This window comes from Nipponia nippon, unplaced genomic scaffold, assembly GCF_047370975.1.
Source record: "Nipponia nippon isolate SJK-2023a ecotype South Korea unplaced genomic scaffold, ASM4737097v1 scaffold_5, whole genome shotgun sequence".
Taxonomy (NCBI): Eukaryota; Metazoa; Chordata; class Aves; order Pelecaniformes; family Threskiornithidae; genus Nipponia; species Nipponia nippon.
The window spans coordinates 91,511,288-91,530,917 of record NW_028262369.1 but is presented as its reverse complement, the minus strand read 5'-3'; the positions used below and the strand labels follow the sequence as shown (position 1 = coordinate 91,530,917).

Here is a 19,630-nt window from a genome sequence, read left to right as displayed (position 1 = left end):
TGTCTGATGATACAAGTATAATTGTTTTCAGTTTGGAAACTCTAGAATAGGGTCTTGTATTTACAACAGCTTCCCCCCGGCTCTATGCTTTGGACTCTTCTTAAACCCAGCAATTCCTGACTTGCTCTCCCCCTTGATTTTGGTGCCTTTCCACAACTCTTTTGAAGCTGAAGGGAAACTGCATCCTGGTGCACAGCAAACAAATATTACTAAGTTGCAAACCTGTTTCCAGGGGCTTGCTGGGAGTATACCCTAGAGTACGTTGGATCGTCTTATTACTGTGGACCATCTTTTACACAAGGATGGAGAGAGAAGGATTACTTCTTGCTGCCTGCTAATTAGGGGATGGCGTCAGAAGGGTGAGCAGAGCAGGAGTAGTCTTGGCTCATGAATCATGATTAGGCTGTGGCAGCCCAGCTGTGAAAAACCTGTGGAGGCCTTCCAGCCAAAAGCAGAGAATGAGAGCTTTAGTCCGAGCAGAGCTTTTGCTGGGGACTGTTTTGTGCTGTTTTACAATGTTGTTCATAAACAGCCCTTCTTTTTGATATTTTTTTTTGTTTTGTGTTCCCCCCACCACACCCTCTTCCTCTTTTGATGGGAAACTCAGTGCAGCACCTTAATGCAATTACAGTTCCTTTGTTGATTAATGTAGATTTAATTGCAAGAGTAGTTTACATGCTTATATTTTAAGAGCCTTGTGTAAGAGATTAATGAAAGGGTGAACAATGGTAAATACATTAAACAACATTATATAACCACATAAATAATAGTAATTGTTGCAACACTGGGCAGTTTAATGACCCACGCATGTTGTAAATAGGTGGTTATGAACATTGTAACATTATCTCTGCTCTCCCATGTTCCTCTAAATGTTAAATAACCCCCTCAGCAAAACCTTTTCAGTAGAGGGGTTTTTATGAGTTAAGGTTTATTGTTGCAGTGCACCACTGTGCGTAGAGATGGGAAAGCCTGACAGATGGAAGGGTTTGCGGTCACTGTGGTTTGGTGGTGGCCGTTGGTTTTTGTCCAAGTGAAGGAGGTTTCAACACACAAAATGCAGATGATGGTACTCCAGACTGTCAAGTGAGAGTAGTTCTGTGTGAGTTCCCTCTAAATAATACTCCTGATGAGATAATTCCTTGGTATAGAAAATAGTATAAGGGTTAACTATAGCAAAGATGAGGAATGGGGGGGGGCAGGGCGGGGGGGGGGGAATTTGTGATTTACTGGATAGAGGTTATTTTCTACTAGGGAGGCAATGGTGTGAGGCTCCTGTGAGCTGCACAGGTCTGTTCGTGCCTTTTCTGTATCCTACAGTCACCTCCTCATGTGTGTGAAAGCATCTTGGAACTACATGAGGAGATTCAGGTGGGTTTGGGGAATTTGGTTTGTGTTTTTGAGAACCGCCCATCCAGGGTGGCCATTGTCCGTAGGGTAGAGTTCAACTTAGATCATGTTTTAAGGCACATTCATCTTTTACACTGGATGGGAAACCTGAGTGTTAACAGTTACAACACATAGCATTGCGGTGCTTTTGGATCTAGATTAAATGCTTGGGTGACACAAGAAATAGTGCATTAAGAAATGTAACTTTGGAAACCCACGTTTTTCAACGTTCTACTCATCTTGCGTTTTCCTAATTACAACCTGACTCTCTTCTCAGAGGTCCCCTGTTTTTACTGCTACGAGGCTTGCTCTTCTGCTAGGCTCTGCTCTCACCTGCTCTCTCATCTAACCACCCTGTGATCCATCTTCTCCTTTGAGTCGCAGCAGTGGTAATGGAAGGAAAATCCCATTGTTCCCTTGATTGCTGGTACCACCCGAGGAAACTGCTACGTGCCAAATGCCTTGTCATTTTGCAGCTAGTGTATTTCTGTCCCATCTGATTCCTCTTATGCATTGCCATTTGGTCAATGCCTGTCTCATAAGCTGAGCTGAATACCTATGAGTGCAAATGAATTCCCATACATCAGTGTTTGGTTGTACCATTAAGTTAAAATTCTGATACAGATACAGGTGTGTGGTATAGAGAGACAGATGATTTCCTAAGTAGTAGTATTGCCACCAAGCCTTAAAGTAACAGTCTAGAGGTCGTGAAATATTTTATCCTGGATAAATAACAAAAACTTTTAAAGCCTAAATGTGTGTTAAGTGAGCATTAATCCGTAACTGGAGAACAACAAATAATAGGATTGTGGAAGATGTAAATTTCTGGGAAAAATAGAAGTACAAGAAACTGAAACAGAAGGAGGGGTAAAACTAAAGGGAAAAACTAAACAACAACAAATAAGTAAATTCCACAGAAGTGAAAATTTCCTCTAATTGGTTTTAACTGTGATGTATTATTTCACTTAAAACTATCCAACTGAAACTATGAAAAAAAGACTACTATAAAGTGTTGTAAAGTTGATAAGGATATATTCTTGCAGCTCTGGGCTAGACTATATTATAGGTAACTTCCATCTGTCTGCTCAATAGCATATTTTTGAAAGACTATGAATAAGGCACTGATTTAAATGTTAGAGTAGTTAAAATCCACAAAAATAGTAAAAACAACATTTTATAGTAGGTGAAAGAATAGAGCAAAGATGAAGGCAGTAGCCATTACATCCATAACTCAAAATCAGGCTTTAAGAAAACAGAAGAAATAAAAGGGAGCTGATAATGAGGGGCCCTTGCTGAGGATGCAGAACCTAAACCCAGTCTAAAACGTCTCTTAAACACACTCATAACAGGCATTGCTGTTAACAGCAAAACACACCGAAAATGCAAAATGAAAAAGAAAAAAAATCATCAATGCAAAATGTTGACATTGGAAATTAAACTTGAGAATATATTGTTCATCAGAATTTTGTTTTCCATTTTAATCATGCATATGGAAAGGTGGAAGAAAAGCCAATTGCATATGTGTCAGGGGGGTTTGTCCCTTATATATATTTGTTGCAGAATCACTTTTTCTTTTGCTTTCAACTCTTACTGTCTCAAGCTGTTCTTATCTTCTTTTCTTTCCATGCAAAACTATGTTTAGCAAGATATATTTGGAATGTGGATGAGAGAAGGAAGCTGGAAAGCTGAAGGGCAAAAGACTGTTTAAATGCAGTGTGCCCTTTTGCCTCCATTTGGCTTTTACCCTTGCAAGCTATGGTGACAATGAGACTAGCAGTCACTGCTTGGCCATGGGATCGTCACATCATGCATCACTGTCAGGAGAAGAATTAAAACGCTTTATCGCATGAGATATTTCAAAAAAAAACAAGAAATGCAAGGTTTAATACGGTTAGACCTAAATATGCAGTCAGTAGGAGTTTTGGTTGGGTGAGGAATGTAAGATCAGATACAGGATCATTCTTTCCCATCTGAAAAAGTGAAATTATGTCAAATTCAGCAATACAGGAAAAACAGATGACAGATTTGTGAATTAAGAAGGGAAGACAGTGTACAGGTGTTTAAAAAACATTTTTTTTTTGGCTCAGAATTATGCAACAGTGTGAAATGTAACTAATTTAGGGATTCCAGTAATTTATCTAGTCAAAGTGTTTTCTAGTTGCATACAGCTGATGGTTTTCGTATGGATTTTAAGTCTTGATGTGGCTAGGTAGAACTGACAAATATTAGGGACATAAGAAAATTACCTTCCCTTTTTCCTTCTCTTCTGCCTTTCCTCTGCTGTGGTTTGGAAAGGGGATAAGCGTATGTATGGAGCGGACAGTGCAGCACCGTATTGAATTACCCCCAGTCTCATAACTACCTGATACTGTGCAGTGATGCAGAGGGAAACTAGCCCTGCTTCTGCATCCAGGGACTGTGCCTAATTAGCCAGCCTATGTTTCTCCCTGTTTCAGAGGTTATTTGTCCAGAGCTACATTTCTTAGAGATCAAGCTCAGCTAAACCATAGAGGCATAGTCATAAGGAGCAGCATTTAGGTCTGTCTGTCTGAACAAAGGCTCAACAGCTCCTGACAAAGCAAGAAGCTTGAAAAGTTGCAGATATGCAGACATGATAGCAGAACAAGCATCCTCCAGATTTTTGATAACAAGACACCCGAGGTTTTTTAATTCCCGGTGTTTCCAGTATGATATTTTTCCAACGCTTTCTTTAAAACTCAAAAATGCCTTCACCTGAGAAGAGAACAAACCCTTGGGGTCAGAGTCTTCACAAACTTCTTTTTAATGAATAAATATATCTAATCTCCGTAATGAATGTCCCAACAGACAATCTCCCAAGGGCTTGAGTGTAGGAGGTCTCACCTCCCGGACTGAAACTTTCTTTTAAGCCCATCACCAGCTGATCTTATTTCCTCAGTCATGGAGTCAGGCATCTGTTTGTTGATGAAATACCTTAGACGCGTTCATGGGGAAAACCCAAAATCTGTCTTTTGTTTTAGTGAATTCACAGATTGTGAGCTTGCTTGCCATGTTAGGCAGGAAGAATGAGTCAGTTTGTTTCCCTCCCCGTTCTTTATCTAGAAGGGCTTCTTCTGTGCACACAAGCAGACAGTTTCTGAATTTATTGCCATAATTGTGCCTGTATTTACAAAAAAAAAACCACAAACAAAACAGACCTCTAAGAAAATATAAATTACTTTAAGTAACTTTAAGTTACTTAAATCTCTCTGAAATTCTATTAGAATTAAAGATACATTTCTTTACAGGCTTGATTGTAAATCCAACTTTAAAAAAAAGGCTGATTATGTTTTCCTGATAATTTAAAGAAATCGGCATCGCTATCAGCTTTGGCAATGAACACATGATTTCTGCTGGTCTAATTTTTATTTTCTTGTTTCTTAAGTGAAGCATTAAAAAGTATGAAACAGCTTTATGCTCCTTTTAACAAGAATGATGCTATTATACCAACAAAAAGAAAACTATTTTACCAAAACCGTTACCTGCAATCAAGACATTATAGCTTATTGGCATTGCATGTAGCTCATGTGTCTGAGGCATTTCTGGAGGCAAACAGAATTTTGCAGATGAGTGCAAGCTGAATGAACAAGGTCATCTTCAGTAGGGTTCAAGTGATTTTAAATCCCAAATCCACAAGACTCTATACTTGGATGTAGCATATGCGAGTAGCTCTTGCTGGTGTTGCCTTGACCTGCCAATAGTTTGCAGCTGAGCTACTCAGGTGTTTGCCTTAAGTGCATCATTACTTTTGTGGTGGCATAATCAGTGACTGAAGATTCTTACTAAATGCATGAAATGGTAAGCACCATACTCCCTGAGAATGAATTTGGAAAGCTGCCTGGGTTATATATTGCTGAAGACTGAGGTAGCGGGGCAATAATTAATAAACTGCTAGAAGGCAGAGAAATTTCACATCTAAAAATGTTTTCAGTAATGTGCCAAGAAAAGGGAATGTAATTCATAGATTAACATTAACACAGTCTCTGCTTAAAGATGGTTAACTCAGAAAAGGTAGTTTGAGCACAGTAGAAATCTGTTCTGAATGCTTTGTAGATAGAAAAGGATGCTTCTAGGTATTTTTTTTTTCTTCTTTCCTCAAGACTGCAGAATTACCTTCTAACTTTTGATACTGTCATGCTCTTGCATCAAACTAATACACAGTTTATCGTAAAAATTATTTTTTTCTGTTTGATATCTTTGGATAAGCTTGATTCTAATTATATTACCTAGGAACTTGAGTTTAATCTGTATATCAAAGCATGGCATCTTCTTAGTTTATTGGAAGATGAGCGTTTGTGCTTTTTTGTTTGTTTGGGGTATTTTTGTTTTAAGGAATAACTCCTTAGTTACTCGAATGTGTTAGTTTGTGACTTCCCGTTTGTGTACCTTAAACCCCTGTTGAATTCATTAGTTTAGCAGTGGGATTAGGTTAAACAGAACAGGATGCTTAAGAAGTAAAATAAGGGAAAGCCTTCCTTTGAATAGTGGATAGATCTTGTTCTGCATAGCTATTAGTTTATTTTCTTTCATCTTGCACCTTTGTGGTTCTGTTATTTTTTCTATCCTACTTTTTCTGTTCTTATCTGCATTTTTCACTTATTTTTCCTTCCATTCTGCAAATAGATGTCTTGAGATTCATTTAAAATTATTTCCTTCAGTGCCCTTTAAAGCACATTCTTATCTTCCTCGTACATTAGATGCATTAAATTCTTTCTGACATCAACATTACCCCTTGATTAAATTACAGCCCTGAATTCAATCGGGCGTCGTGTAGTCTTAGATAGATATAAAGCAATATTAGTTTTATAATGCTACCTTATGTTTCACTTTTCTCTCCACTGAGCATTTTCTTTCTTATAAGAAAGAGGGTTTTTTTAGTGCAAGTTGTCTTGCAAAATGTTTATGTATGTGGCATTAAAAGAAAAGCAATAGAGATATAGCGCACACCTTTTTCTTGTACGTTATCTTTAAGCCTAACCTAGTGGTGAATATCCCTTATAATCATTCCTGAAGTACACACCAACCAAAATGTCTTCCTTCATCATCCGTAAATGAATTGGTTATAGTTGTTATTCTTGAGCTTAGTGCTTGCAACCATGATAAAAAACTCATCAACTTCTTAATTGGTATTTAGTGTCGAAGCCAGATTCATCTGTTGCCATTGTACTGGTACCAGCAAATGAGACTAAGAATTATATGAGTCCTTTTGTGAAAAATACGTAGGTGTTCTAAACCAGTCCTGTCTTATGAATGGGAAGTTCTTAAACTAACTGTAAGAAAATTTGGAAAAAATGATCCTTCTTATTGCAAACTCACCTTTATTGTTACTTCATTTTAGGTAACATTCAAAGCATCAAGATACTCAGTTTCACCAGACTTAAGATTTGTTCTTCTTGCATATGATGTTAAACAGGTAAGCCAGCTATTCATAATCAAAGAGCCTCATATTAAAACTCTGAAACCCTTGTTCTTTTCTATATTTCATCTGTGATCCCACCTAATATAATATGATTCATGTGCTTGATTTCTCTTCCCAAAACTGTCTGATGAAATGATGGTGAAGAATGTATTTAAGTGAAATAGAAATAAGTGAAATATAGAAATAACGCAAGGCTCTCAGTTGAGGCAAATTGTCATGGCTCCTCTGAAATGTCATGCCTGTTTATGTAGTAGAGGTTTTGTAACCCTTAAACTGTTCTGTTACTAGCTGATTATGTGAAAGCCTATCTTTTGATATTCCATCCCGTTTTAAACAGCTGTACATGTCGCTTATGAACTATACTAAAAAAAAAAAAAATCTAGGCTGATTCATGTCATGGAAGTTTTATTGCTGGCTTCAGTAGTCTGAAACCTGATAGTCTGAAAGTCTCTTGGACTATATAATGCACCCTATTCTTTGTTTCTCATAGTATTTAGAGATTTTGTAGGCTATTAAGTTGTCAAAAAGAGTTTCAATCAATAATACCATATAGAGTTTTCTAAAATAAATCTTTGAACACAAAGACAAATGAAAATGGTTTTATGAATTTCCTCAGTGCATATTGGTGTTTGTATAAAAAGTGCTATTAAAATATGAACTGTTATTCATTACAGAATAGTTCTGGATTGATAGACTCAGTGGTTATTCAAGCAAGTTTGAGTTCTTTTGTGGTTTGTTTTTTTTGTTTGGTTGGTTGTTTTTGGTTGTTTGGTTTTGTGGTTTTTTTTGTTATGGAACAGTAAAATTTACAAATACCTGTTAATAATTGTGACCTTAATATCAGAAGTCAATGTTCAGAAATAAGAACAGATTGCTATTGTTTATCATATTATACTACAGTATAGTAGTTTACTTATTGTTTTGTGTTGGTAACTGCTAATACAATAGCTGTGTGTTGTGGATTGAAATTCTTAGAACAATAAAATATTCATTTCCAGGTCAGTATACAAACCTTTTCGGCTTCCTGGTAACATTGCTTTATTGACCTGTATACCTGCAGTTTTAATAATTATATCTGCAAACTGGAAAATGTGCTGAAAGCTTATCTGAAATATTCTAAAGGTGTTGATGTAAAATGATTCATTTACTTGGGACTAGATCCAAGTAGGTTTTCTTCTATCAATTCTAGTGGATTCTGGATCAAGCTCATTTTACGATATGTGTTGATCAATAAAGCAGGAAAGAGCAGCTGTTGTTCAGTTCAGTGTTTTTGTTGTAGAGGGTTCCAGTTTTATTCCTGTCTGAAAAATATTTGCTCCTTGCTATTTCCCTTCTTGATTGCTTCTTTTAGTGTGAAAGAGTTTATTAATCCCTTATACTGACTTGGTTTCCTCATCTGATGTATTGAAATTTTTGTTTTGGATGGGTTGGTTTGTTTGGGATTTTCTTAGTAGTTGCATATGTAGCTGGTATAGAAATACAGGAAAACATGAAAATATCTATCACCTTTATTACATCTAAATGTAGTAACATCACAGATGAATCCCTGCCCCACAGTAATGATGGTCCATTGATGTGCAAATTGCTCTTAATGCATGCTGAATATATCACTTTGCAAGAGAACTCTCCATATTTTATTCTTGGTTTTGTTGCAAAAAGAAACTTTTCCTTCCTTTTACAGTGTAGTTGCTGGTAGAATGATAGAATCATTAAGGTTGGAAAAGACCCTTAAGATCATTGAGTCCAACCATTAACCTAGCACTGCCAGCCCACCACGAAACCATGTCCTCGAGCACCATGTCTACATGGCTTTTAAATACCTCCAGGGATGGGAACTCAACCACTTCCCTGGGCAGCCTGTGCCAGTGCCTGACTGCCCTTTAGGTGAATAAGGTTTTCCTAATATCCAATCTACACCTCCCCTGGTGCAACTTGAGGCCATTTCCTCTTGTCCTATCGCTTTTTACTTGGCAGAAGAGACCGACCCCCACCTCGCTACAGCCTCCTTTCAGGTAGTTGTAGAGACCAACAAGGTCTCCCCTCAGCCTCCTCTTCTCCAGGCTAAACAACCCCAGCTCCCTCAGCTGCTCCTCATAAGACTTGTTCTCTAGACCCTTCACCAGCTTCGTTGCCCTCCTCTGGACACGCTCCTGCACCTCCATGTCCTTCTTGTAGTGAGGGGCCCAAAACTGAACACAGGCCTCGAGGTGCGGCCTCACCAGTGCTGAGTACAGGGGCACTATCACCTCCCTGGTCCTGCTGGCCACACTATTCCTGATACAAGCCAGGATGCCATTGGCCCTCTTGGCCACCTGAGCACACTGCTGGCTCATGTTCAGCTGGCTGTCGACCAACACCCCCAAGTCCTTTTCTGCCAGGCAGCTCTCCAGCCACTCCTCCTCCAGCCTGTAGTGTTGCATGGGATTGTTGTGACGCAAGTGCAGGACCCGGCACTGAGCCTTGTTGAACCTCATGCAGTTGGCCCCGGCCCAACGATCCAGCCTGTCCAGGTCCCTCTGTAGGGCCTTCCTACCCTCCAGCAGATCGACACTTCCACCCAGCTTGGCGTCATCTGCAAAGTTACTGAGGGTGCACTCGATCCCCTCATCCACATCATTGATGAAGATATTAAACAGAATGGGTCCCAATACTGAGCCCTGGGGAACACCACTCGTGACCAGCCGCCAACTGGATTTAACTCCATTCACCACCACTCTCTGGGCTCGGCCGTCCAGCCAGTTTTTAACCCAGCGCAGAGCGTGCTTATCCAAGCCGTGAGCAGCCAGTCTCTCCAGGAGAATGCTGTGGGAGACAGTGTCAAAGGCCTTACTAAAGTCCAAGTAGGCAACATCCACAGCCTTCCCCTCATCCACTAAGCGGGTCCCCTTGTCATAGAAGGAGGTAACTTGGGTTAGTGAAGCAGGACCTCCCTTTCATAAACCCATGCTGGCTGAGCCTGATCCCCTCGTTGTCCCACACATGCCGTGTAATGGCGCTCAAGATGATCTGCTCCATGACCTTCCCTGGTACCGAGGTCAGGCTGACAGGCCTGTAGTTCCCCGGATCCTCCTTCTGGCCCTTCTTGTAGATGGGTGTCACATTTGCTAACTTCCAGTCACAGTAATTACTTAGAGGGATGAGGTTTGCAGCATTTTGCATCTAGCAGTTTCCTTTGCTGAAGTATATTGACAAGAAGTAATGAAAATGAGAAATGAGCAGGCTTTGGCAAGCAGTTTGTGGTGGTAGTCCTGGATGGCTTTGGATGAGGCTTCTGATGGTTACTTTCAAGTGCCCCAGATGGGCTGATGGCTTTCAAAGCAGAAACATACTGTGATTGTTGCGTCCTCTAGAAGTACTGGTGACGGTGCTAAAATTTGTTAACAGCTGGATGTTGTCAGCCAGATCCTCAGTTGATGTAAATAATAATAATGCCATTGAAGTCTGTTACCTCCTGAGGGGAATCTGTTCCTTAGGATGGAAGGGAAAATCACCAAAAAGAGTGTAACCCACTTCTTTCAGAAGTTACAAAAAATATCATTGTGAATATGTGGTAAAAAAACCTTTTTTCCTCCAAATTTTCTGATCCTTGGGATGTTTGTTAGGCTGGTGAGGGACTTCTGCTTTCTTGAAATCTGTTGGGGAAAAGGTATGCAATGCCTTGGAAAGCCTTTTTATTTCTGCATGACTAATGCTTTCCGATAACATGAAGGGTTAAGTTAGTGTTCATTCTTCTTGGGCTTTCTCTTCTCATTTTTGTTTTTCTCAGTCGGAGCCAGACTTACTGGGTCTTGATGAGAGGAAATCCACCTGTCTACGTTACTCCTCCCCTGGCTGTTAACTATAAATTATAAAATTTATTGCCTATAAAATTAAAATGAATATTAAATGGCATAACTTAAATGGAGTTTTTCAAATTAGTTTCAGTAGAATCAGGCCAGATTCTTTCTTATCTCATTTGAGTGTAACTTTTTACAAAACTGAGGATTTGCTTATTGTCATGTGTCGCAACACGTGCTCGAGTCTTTAATAATACCCAGTACAAGGAACTGCAAATAACTTGTAAGCGTTTAGTTGATCTCACCATCTGCTGTAAATTGCTACAGACCCCTGGACTTTACTACCTATGTTTGCCCCTTAATTTTGCTTCTGTGTTAAGGTCTAGGTGTATAATTGCACTGTAATGTATTTGATGGGATTTCTGCTTTTGCGGACTGTCAAGGCGTTGGGTTTTTAAAATTATTATGCTTGTTTACATACATTAATCTGTGTTCTTTGTAACGTACAGTAATACAGCTGGAACAGATTTATTAATCAACAGTTTTATAAATAAGCTAGTGTGTTTCAGCTGAACAGATTGGAGAAAAATAGAGACAAATGTTTTTTCAAGACATTTTGTCATGAAATTGTAATTAGAAACAAGGTTATTTTGATGTTTGGATTAAAAATAAATGTTGAGTTAAATTAAATAGTTGAATATTTATTTTGCTGTTGTCAGCATTTTCTTTAATCTATTTTATGCTTGGAATGGCAAACTTTAATTAAATTTGCAGTTGTTTCAGCACAATTAAGAATGTCCTCTATGCATAACGGGACATAAATCTGCATGAAAATAAGCCATCTTTGAATACAAAAGTAATAATTGAATGAATCATTTAAATCATGCTTAATAGAAGGAACAAAACCATTTCATGTGGCATAGCAGCTGTTTTGGTATAGCTCTGTAAACTTCATGTGGAAGAAAATTCCTTTGCTAAGGAATTCAAAGTGTTGTAAATTGATTTCTGGACATCCCATTCCCTCCATCTATATCACAGTAGGTCACGGAAGGAAAACCATTATTTCTGGCATAAGCACCGTGGCTGTCTTTTTCTTTTTTAACAGAAGGCTGTGGCAATTTTAGAGTTACTTTCTGTGTGTTCTTTGCTGCAGTACTCCGTAGCTCTCTACGCTTCTGAAATGCTTTCATCAATTCTCCAAGTTTTTTGACTTTGCCAAAACTTGCATGGATCAACTGCGTGTGGTTCAGACTTACTTTCTGTCACTCACCGTAATTTGGCTGGCGTCACTGAAAAAGTCTCATTTTGCAAGGCAACAGATCAGTAAGTAGGAACTGATTTGAGAAATGAACACATACATTCTTGCTGAATGTCCTGCCATCCTGATTCTTCTGGGACAGTGTGAACGCAGCAGCAGGGAAACCATTGTACGTATTGTATGGAGAGAGGGGACAGTTTTGCAGTGCCCTATCTTTTTGATTTTCCTTTGAAGATTGTCAAAGTGTGAGCAAAGAATGTGATGCTCTGAGAGGCAGAGCATCTAAGCCAGTTGAGATTTCCAGAGGAAGGGTTATTTCACTATTGCTTTTAATGAGGACTGTGTTAAAATGACATTTAAAATATTTCTCACTCTGATGGTGGTGTTATTCACAACTACCGAAACCTGATTTATAGTTTTGATTAGAAAATGGAAATCAGACACTCTGTTCTTGCACTAATGGTAAAGAATGGGGCAGTAAATTTGCAATTCGCAGTGCAGTGAGCACTAAGGTCCTAAGAAATTCTTTTACAATTGGGGAACTTCGGTGTCCCTCAGCAGAAGGTTATACCTTGAGAGTTGTCCCTGGAGTCCTTATGAAAATAAGCTTTATGCTGGATATTAGTGGGTTTTATGCTCAGACATCATAGGCATGTTGTCACCATGCTCTTGCTAGACTATAATAAGCCACAGAAAAGCAAGTGAAGAAGTAAATGAGATCAGTTCCACTTTTTCTTTGTAAGTCCCCTTTTTTTCCTCACTTGATTTAATAATCCCTTCCTTGTGATTTTGTTTTTTTTTTTCCTACAAATTGTCCTTTCCTTCTCCCTGCTTTCAAATCCCTTTGAATACCAACTTTCAGGAATTTTTCCTACTTTATTCTCTTTACTACTGCTAATGCATCATTTTCCACTTTCAATGCAAGATGAATTATGTGTGGGTTTTTCTAGCTCTTGGTTCAGAAATGGGCTTAAAAAACAGATTAAAGTTCACCTCTAGTTTAGAAGCATAAGCATTCCTCTAAAAAAGGAAATGTTTTCCTGAATTAGGGCTTCAAACTGTAATCTTTTAGCTAGAGAATTTTAATAAAACAATGTATTTAGCTTAAAGCACTGTGAAAATACCTTTTAATAATTCTTATGGTAAGATCAGGACAAAGAATAATCCAATCCTCTTCAGAAAGACAGGAGAAGAATAGTTTTAGATGTAAACATCACTCATTCAGTAGGAATGAAAAATATTTCAAAAGTGTTTCTGCATATTTGTAGTTTAATGTATTGAAGTAAAGACGAGAGTCCAACACAGTGTCTGAAGCAAAGAAACCCCAAGAGAAAGAATTTACTTATCTGCTATGTGCTGGTGCCTGTCATCACTTTGCTGCTATAATATCTGGTTTTAGAGGATAATGATAGGGAGTACTGACCACAGTCTATAGCGAATGGAGGGTGAATGGCAACAAGTGACATGCTCATCAAGCTTTTAGATATTGCCTCTGATACTGGCTTACTGGAGTGCACTGAAAAGTTCTTCGGGAGATTGTCTGCTGATTAGAAGAATCCATGAGGGGAAAAATTCAATGAAGTCTTAAATTATGATTATCTGTTATGCATTAGGAGATTATCTTTCTACCAATTAAGTGAAAACTAAATGTTCAATTGTCAGTAATCTTGGTCAGTGAAATTAATGATTGGATTTTTTTTTTCCCTGCAAAAATTAAAGGATAAAGAATTTACCTTGCATTATTTCTTATTTTTAATCAAGACACTGTTTGGTGTTGATGTGTGCAGGTGTTTTCAACAAGATAGTTTATACAGTGCTTATGAAAATCTGAATTTGAAGAGTATTATCTGGAGTACCAGCTAATGGTTGGAAACAACAAAGATGAAATGAAATCTGTTTTCTAACACATAGAAACAATATTATCTCAACAAGATTATTCCATACAAAGGAATAACAGAAGAGTTCTTAAACCAGCAGTGATATGGACAACAATATTTTATGTAGCACTGTTGATGAAGTAAAGATCTGATATAAAATTCTTACTATCAGCTTTTTCCTCCAGAAACGCATGCTTCTTTAGATAAACCTGTTTTTCATGTGTATTTCCTTAGGTCCTCAGGGTGATCTTTCATCTTTCATTTGTTCATGTGGAGATGAGTCCAGAAGCAAATCATGCATGTGCATACTCCTGAACTTGCAAGATCATAAATAAAAGTCTGATCCAGACATGACTTTCCAATTCATCTTTATCTCTTGTCAAGAACACAAAAGACCAATTTTTATCAGCTTTAGGGAAGTGAGAAAAAAACAAGAAGGGAATTTTAAGTGAGATCCACCCCCAATATCTGAAGTTATTCCTTGCAAATACTTTTGTTATATATTTTATTCCTCTCTTAGATATGGCAAGATTAGGTGTTTAAAAGGTCATATATTGAGCAATTCATGGAAGTGGGCCACTCGGATTTTCCCCTTTTAAAGGCTGTTGTTTTAGTTTAAGTTGAAGTTTTAGCTGGATAGATTAGAATTTGCTAATATAATAGCTAGGCTGTAGGTGATCTTGGCATGCTACTCATCTATTACATATATTTGACTTTATTTTATATAGCTCCACAGATATGCAAGGTATTTTAAAGATATAAAAAACAAGGTCTTTGCTTGAGGAGCTGATGTGTTTTGTAGTCAACCTGGCAAAATTAATTTGGTGACACTGTGCTGTCATGAATTATCCCATAGCAGTAAATATTTGTACGAGTACATAGCGTCCCACTTCTATGCAGGGTTTCATCTAAATTATGTGGAAAACATAAAAACCACAAGTCCCCATAAACAGAAGATGGGGAAAATAGAAACTGTGTGTTTTATGCTGAGAATCAGGGGCATTGATGTTTGTTTAGTATTTGTCTCCTAAACAGACTGGCCTGGCTGAAGAGAGAGCTTTGTCTGAAACTCAGGAAACAAAGGAGAGTTTACGACCTTTGGAAGAAGGGGCAGGCAACTCAGGAGGACTACAAGGATGTCATGAGGTTATGCAGGGAGAGGATTAGAAGGGCCAAAGCCCAACTGGAACTTAATCTGGCTACTGCCCTAAAAGACAATAAAAAATATTTCCGTAAGTATATTAACAACAAAAGGAGGGGTAAAGAGAATCTCCATCCTTTACTGAATGCAGGGGGGAAACATAGTGACAAAGGATGAGGAAAAGGATGAGGTACTTAATGCCTTCTTTGCCTCAGTCTTTAATAGTCAGACCCATTGTTCTCTGGGTACCCATCCCCTTGAGCTGGAAGACAGGGAGCAGAATGAAGCCCCCATAATCCAAGGGGAAATGGTTAGTGACCTGCTACATCATGTAGACACACACAAGTCTGTGGGGCCAGATGGGATCCACCCAAGGGTACTGAGGGAGCTGGCAGAAGTCCTCACCAAGCCACTCTCCATCATCTATCAGCAGACCTGGCTAACTGAGGAGGTCCCAGTTGACTGCAGGTTAGCAAATGTGACGCCCATCTACAAGAAGGGCCGGAAGGAGGATCTTGGGAACTACAGGCCTGTCAGCCTGACCTCGGTGCCAGGGAAGGTCATGGAGCAGATCATCCTGAGTGCCATCACACGGCACGTACGGGACAACCAGGGGATCAGGCCCAATCAGCATGGGTTTATGAAAGGGAGGCCCTGCTTGACCAACCTGATCTCCTTCTATGACAAGGTGACCTGCTCAGTGGATGAGGGAAAGGCTGTGGATGCTGTCTACCTGGACTTTAGTAAAGCCTTTGACACCGTTTCTAACAGAACTCTCCTGGAGAAACTGGCTGCTCATGGCTTGGATGGGTGCACTCTTTGCTGGGTAAAAATCTGCTGAATGGCCAGGCCCAAAGAGTTGTGGTGAATGGAGTTAAATCCAGTTGGTGGCCGGTCACAAGTGGTGTTCCCCAGGGCTCAGTATTGGGGCCAGTTCTTTTTAATATCTTTATCAATGATCTGGATGAGGGGATTGAGTGCACCCTCAGTAACTTTGCAGACGACACCAAGCTGGGTGGGAGTGTTGATCTGCTGGAGGGTAGGAAGGCCCTGCAGAGGGACCTGGACAGGCTGGATCGATGGGCCGGGGCCAACTGCATGAGGTTCAACAAGGCTCAGTGCCGGGTCCTGCACTTCGGTCACAACAATCCCGTGCAACGCTACAGGCTTGGGGAGGAGTGGCTGGAGAGCTGCCTGGCGGAAAAGGACCTGGGGGTACTGGTTGAGAGCCAGCTGAACATGAGCCAGCAGTGTGCTCAGGTGGCCAAGAAGGTCAATGGCATCCTGGCTTGTCTCAGGAATAGTGTGGCCAGCAGGACCAGGGAGGTGATAGTGCCCCTGTACTCAGCACTGGTGAGGCCGCACCTCGAGTCCTGTGTTCAGTTTTGGGCCCCTCACTACAAGAAGGACATGGAGGTGCTGGAGCGTGTCCAGAGAAGGGCAACGAAGCTGGTGAAGGGTCTGGAGCACAAGTCTTATGAGGAGTAGCTGAGGGAGCTGGGGTTGTTTAGCCTGGAGAAGAGGAGGCTGAGGGGAGACCTTGTTGGTCTCTACAACTGCCTGAAAGGAGGCTGGAGCGAGGTGGGAGTCGGTCTCTTCTCCCAAGTAACAAGTGATAGGACAAGAGGAAACAGCCTCAAGCTGCACCAGGGGAAGTTTAGGTTGGATATTAGAAAAAATTTCTTCACTGAAAGGGCAGTCAGGCATTGGAACAGGCTGCCCAGGGAAGTGGTTGAGTCCCCATCCCTGGAGGTATTTAAAAGCCGTGTGGATGTGGTGGACTTGGCAGTGCTGGGTTAACAGTTGGACTTGATGATCTTAAAGGTGTTTCCCAACTTAAATGATTCTATGATTCTAAACTGCCTTTCCTGATTTCATCCATGTTGAATTGCAGTCCTGTAAGTACTGGCATTCAATTCATCAGACAGCTCACTAGCTCACTACTTATTAGGGTTATACCTGGAGTATCTGCATATCTTTTGCAGTATTCGTCTTTATATATGCATTATTATATGTACACTATTGGCATATTTGTGATGGAATGATGGGGCTGCTCTCTGCCAGGGCGTTACTATGAGCACACGAAGAACAGGGGGTGAACTGTCACAATTTCTTCTTTTAAAAAAATTCTGAACTAAAAAGGTAAGGAATCTGCGGTACTATTAGGATGCTTCCACTTTTTTTTTTTATCTAATATGAAAGCTATCGTGGCACATACATGTTCATGTGCATCCACTTACCTTTTTTTCAGAAGGATTTTTTTAATTTCTTCTAGAAAAGTGCTTGATTTCAGCAGCTGCCGTATTGATTCATATGTGCAGGTTCAGCCTTGCGTAAGAGTTAAAAAAAACAGATTACCCTCCACTTTTCATAGGAAACCACATGAGACACGGTGTTGCTACTTTCCAAATAACTTACTGGGTCTCTCTGTTTCATTTATGCTTACAGGATTGTTGTTCAACCTCAAGTTTCATAAGTAAAGAAAATAAATAAATAAATAATTCTGATTTGGGTGGAAGATGGCTCTTTTTTCTCATTCAGAATTGCCAGAGTTGAAAAATCAGAATTCATGTTTTCAACTTCTTATTCAAAGAGAGTATTGAAAAAAGAACATTGTGCTTTGCTATTGTTCGGTAAATATAGATCCAAGGGCATTTAGCTTTTCAAACAAAAAGTTTATTGTCAGAAAAAGTATTTATTTTCAATAATATTGTCATTTCTGTTAAGTATGAATACTGTTATTTCAGGAAGACTTAAGTAGTGTCCAGCTGAGTTTCCAAGATCAAGCAGTTTAGAAACTCAGTCTTCACATAACTGTGATTTTCACGTGGTCGTATTCCTACATCACATAATAATCCACAGGGACCCTGTGTGGTAATGCTATATAAATAGGCAATATTACACCGTTTAAGTCAGCAGCTCCCTTAATCTATGAACAATTTATTTTATACAGCATAAGTTCTAGCTTCTGCTGGGAAACTGCCAACCCTCTCACATCCTCCCTATTTCTCTTCTGTGCATTGATAACATGCAGAAATGTCCCAGAAATGTCCATTTTAAGTGAAGGGTTTGTCCATCACAGCCCATAGACAAAAAGCACTGTGTTTAAAAGGTGGGGTTTTTTGAATTCCACTTATCACTTGCTATAATCTGTTGTATGTACTAATGATGTTACCAGAAATAGTGTACAATTGAAAGCTAGTTTCACAATTATATTGTAATGTATGTATTTTTTTAGAAGATGAGGTACTAGTGACATTTTTATCAAATATCTGTGAGAACAAGTCTGCCTCAGCAATGCTGAATGGAAAAATAATTGGGGGCTTTTTTAACAAAACAAAACAAAAAAAAAGAAGTACAGCCTGAATAAATAACAGGGCAAGGACTGTTAGGAGTCCTAATTGGAGACTGCACGAGTAGCTGTTAGAGGCTGGAAAAGCTCAACAGAGCTTTAATTTGGATTAAGATCTGCCAGAGTTCACCACAAGCAACGAGAGTCAACTGATACACCCATCTGTTTTTAAAAATCCTTTGTTCCATGCTCCTAAGAAATAATAATTCCCTTCCTTGCTACCAATAGAATACGGACTAAAAGAGTATTTTACACATCTCTCAGTTTTGACAGGTTTTACCGTGAGCATGAATCATTGTTAGTTCAACTGCTACACTTATTGATTTCTCAAATACAAGAGCTGGCTCCCATCTTCAAATACAGTGAATAAATGACTTCTGAGAGCAAAATCACTTCATGGATCTGATTGACCCATTATGTTAAAACATTTTACTGAAAATGCCATGTATGTTTTTTATGATGTAGATATAAGCATGTTCCATAATGACTTTTCAGATCTAACTTGAAGACATACTCTTTCTATATGTACTGAACACAAACAAGATTGAATTAAAGAATAGTCCTTTTAACAAATGCCTACAGCCCAGTTCATGTGTTCAATACACTATACACTTAGAAAATCCACTTTAAACAAAGGGGTTTTTTTTGCTTTCATTTCATTTTTCATATCCTCTATCTGAAATTCAATAATAATGTATCTTACTGAGAAATGTGATATGCATTATAGCTTTCTTATTAAACTTTTAAGTAAGATACCATTAGTATTGATGAATGTAATCCCAAATGGTCACTTAATTTTAAAATAGTCATTGATCACACATTCAGAATTTTAGTCTTGCGGCCAAACTAGTATATGCTGTTAGTGGTCATGAATTTTATACCAAAAAGAATTAACATTTTCTTTGACTGCAGTGTTATGAATTAGATTTACAAACTGGGGATGACTTAGTGAGTTTCTGTTTTTCTTCTAAATGCAACATTTGCTAAAAAAATCTTTTCAGATACATTTGATATATGAAATAGAATGCTTAAGCACAATCTAGAAGCCCAAAGTTTTCATCCTTTGAAATACTTTGTCTTTGTTAAAAATAATTTTTAAAATAGAAATTACGAGGCACAGTTATTTCACAATATTGATTGATGTGCTAGCCTGTGATTGAAGTCACATTAATAGCAGAGATACTAGGGGTTTTTTTTAATATCTTTAAAAAAGCTAAACCAAATCTCTGTGTAGAGGAGCCCTGCTGTTTTTTACATTTTAAAAGTATATAAGGAGGTATTTAAATATGCGTATATAAATATATGCGTATATTTCAATAAATATATATCAAAATATTTATTTTAAAATAACCTAGAATTTAAACAATACGGACAAAGTAGAAGCATATATGAAACAAAAAAGT

At 38.8% G+C, this 19,630-nt stretch overlaps 1 protein-coding gene across 3 annotated transcripts in view; it reads left to right on the top strand.

The window, feature by feature from the left end:
• The window catches only part of DPP10 (dipeptidyl peptidase like 10), a 562,528-nt gene that overhangs the window by 402,346 nt on the left and 140,552 nt on the right, over positions 1–19,630 (top strand). For all 3 annotated transcript variants that reach the window (XM_087732307.1, XM_087732308.1, XM_087732306.1), the window contains exon 5: positions 6,743–6,817. In XM_087732307.1, coding sequence (XP_087588433.1) covers positions 6,743–6,817 — 75 coding nt within the window. The remainder of the gene's footprint in view (positions 1–6,742; positions 6,818–19,630) is intronic.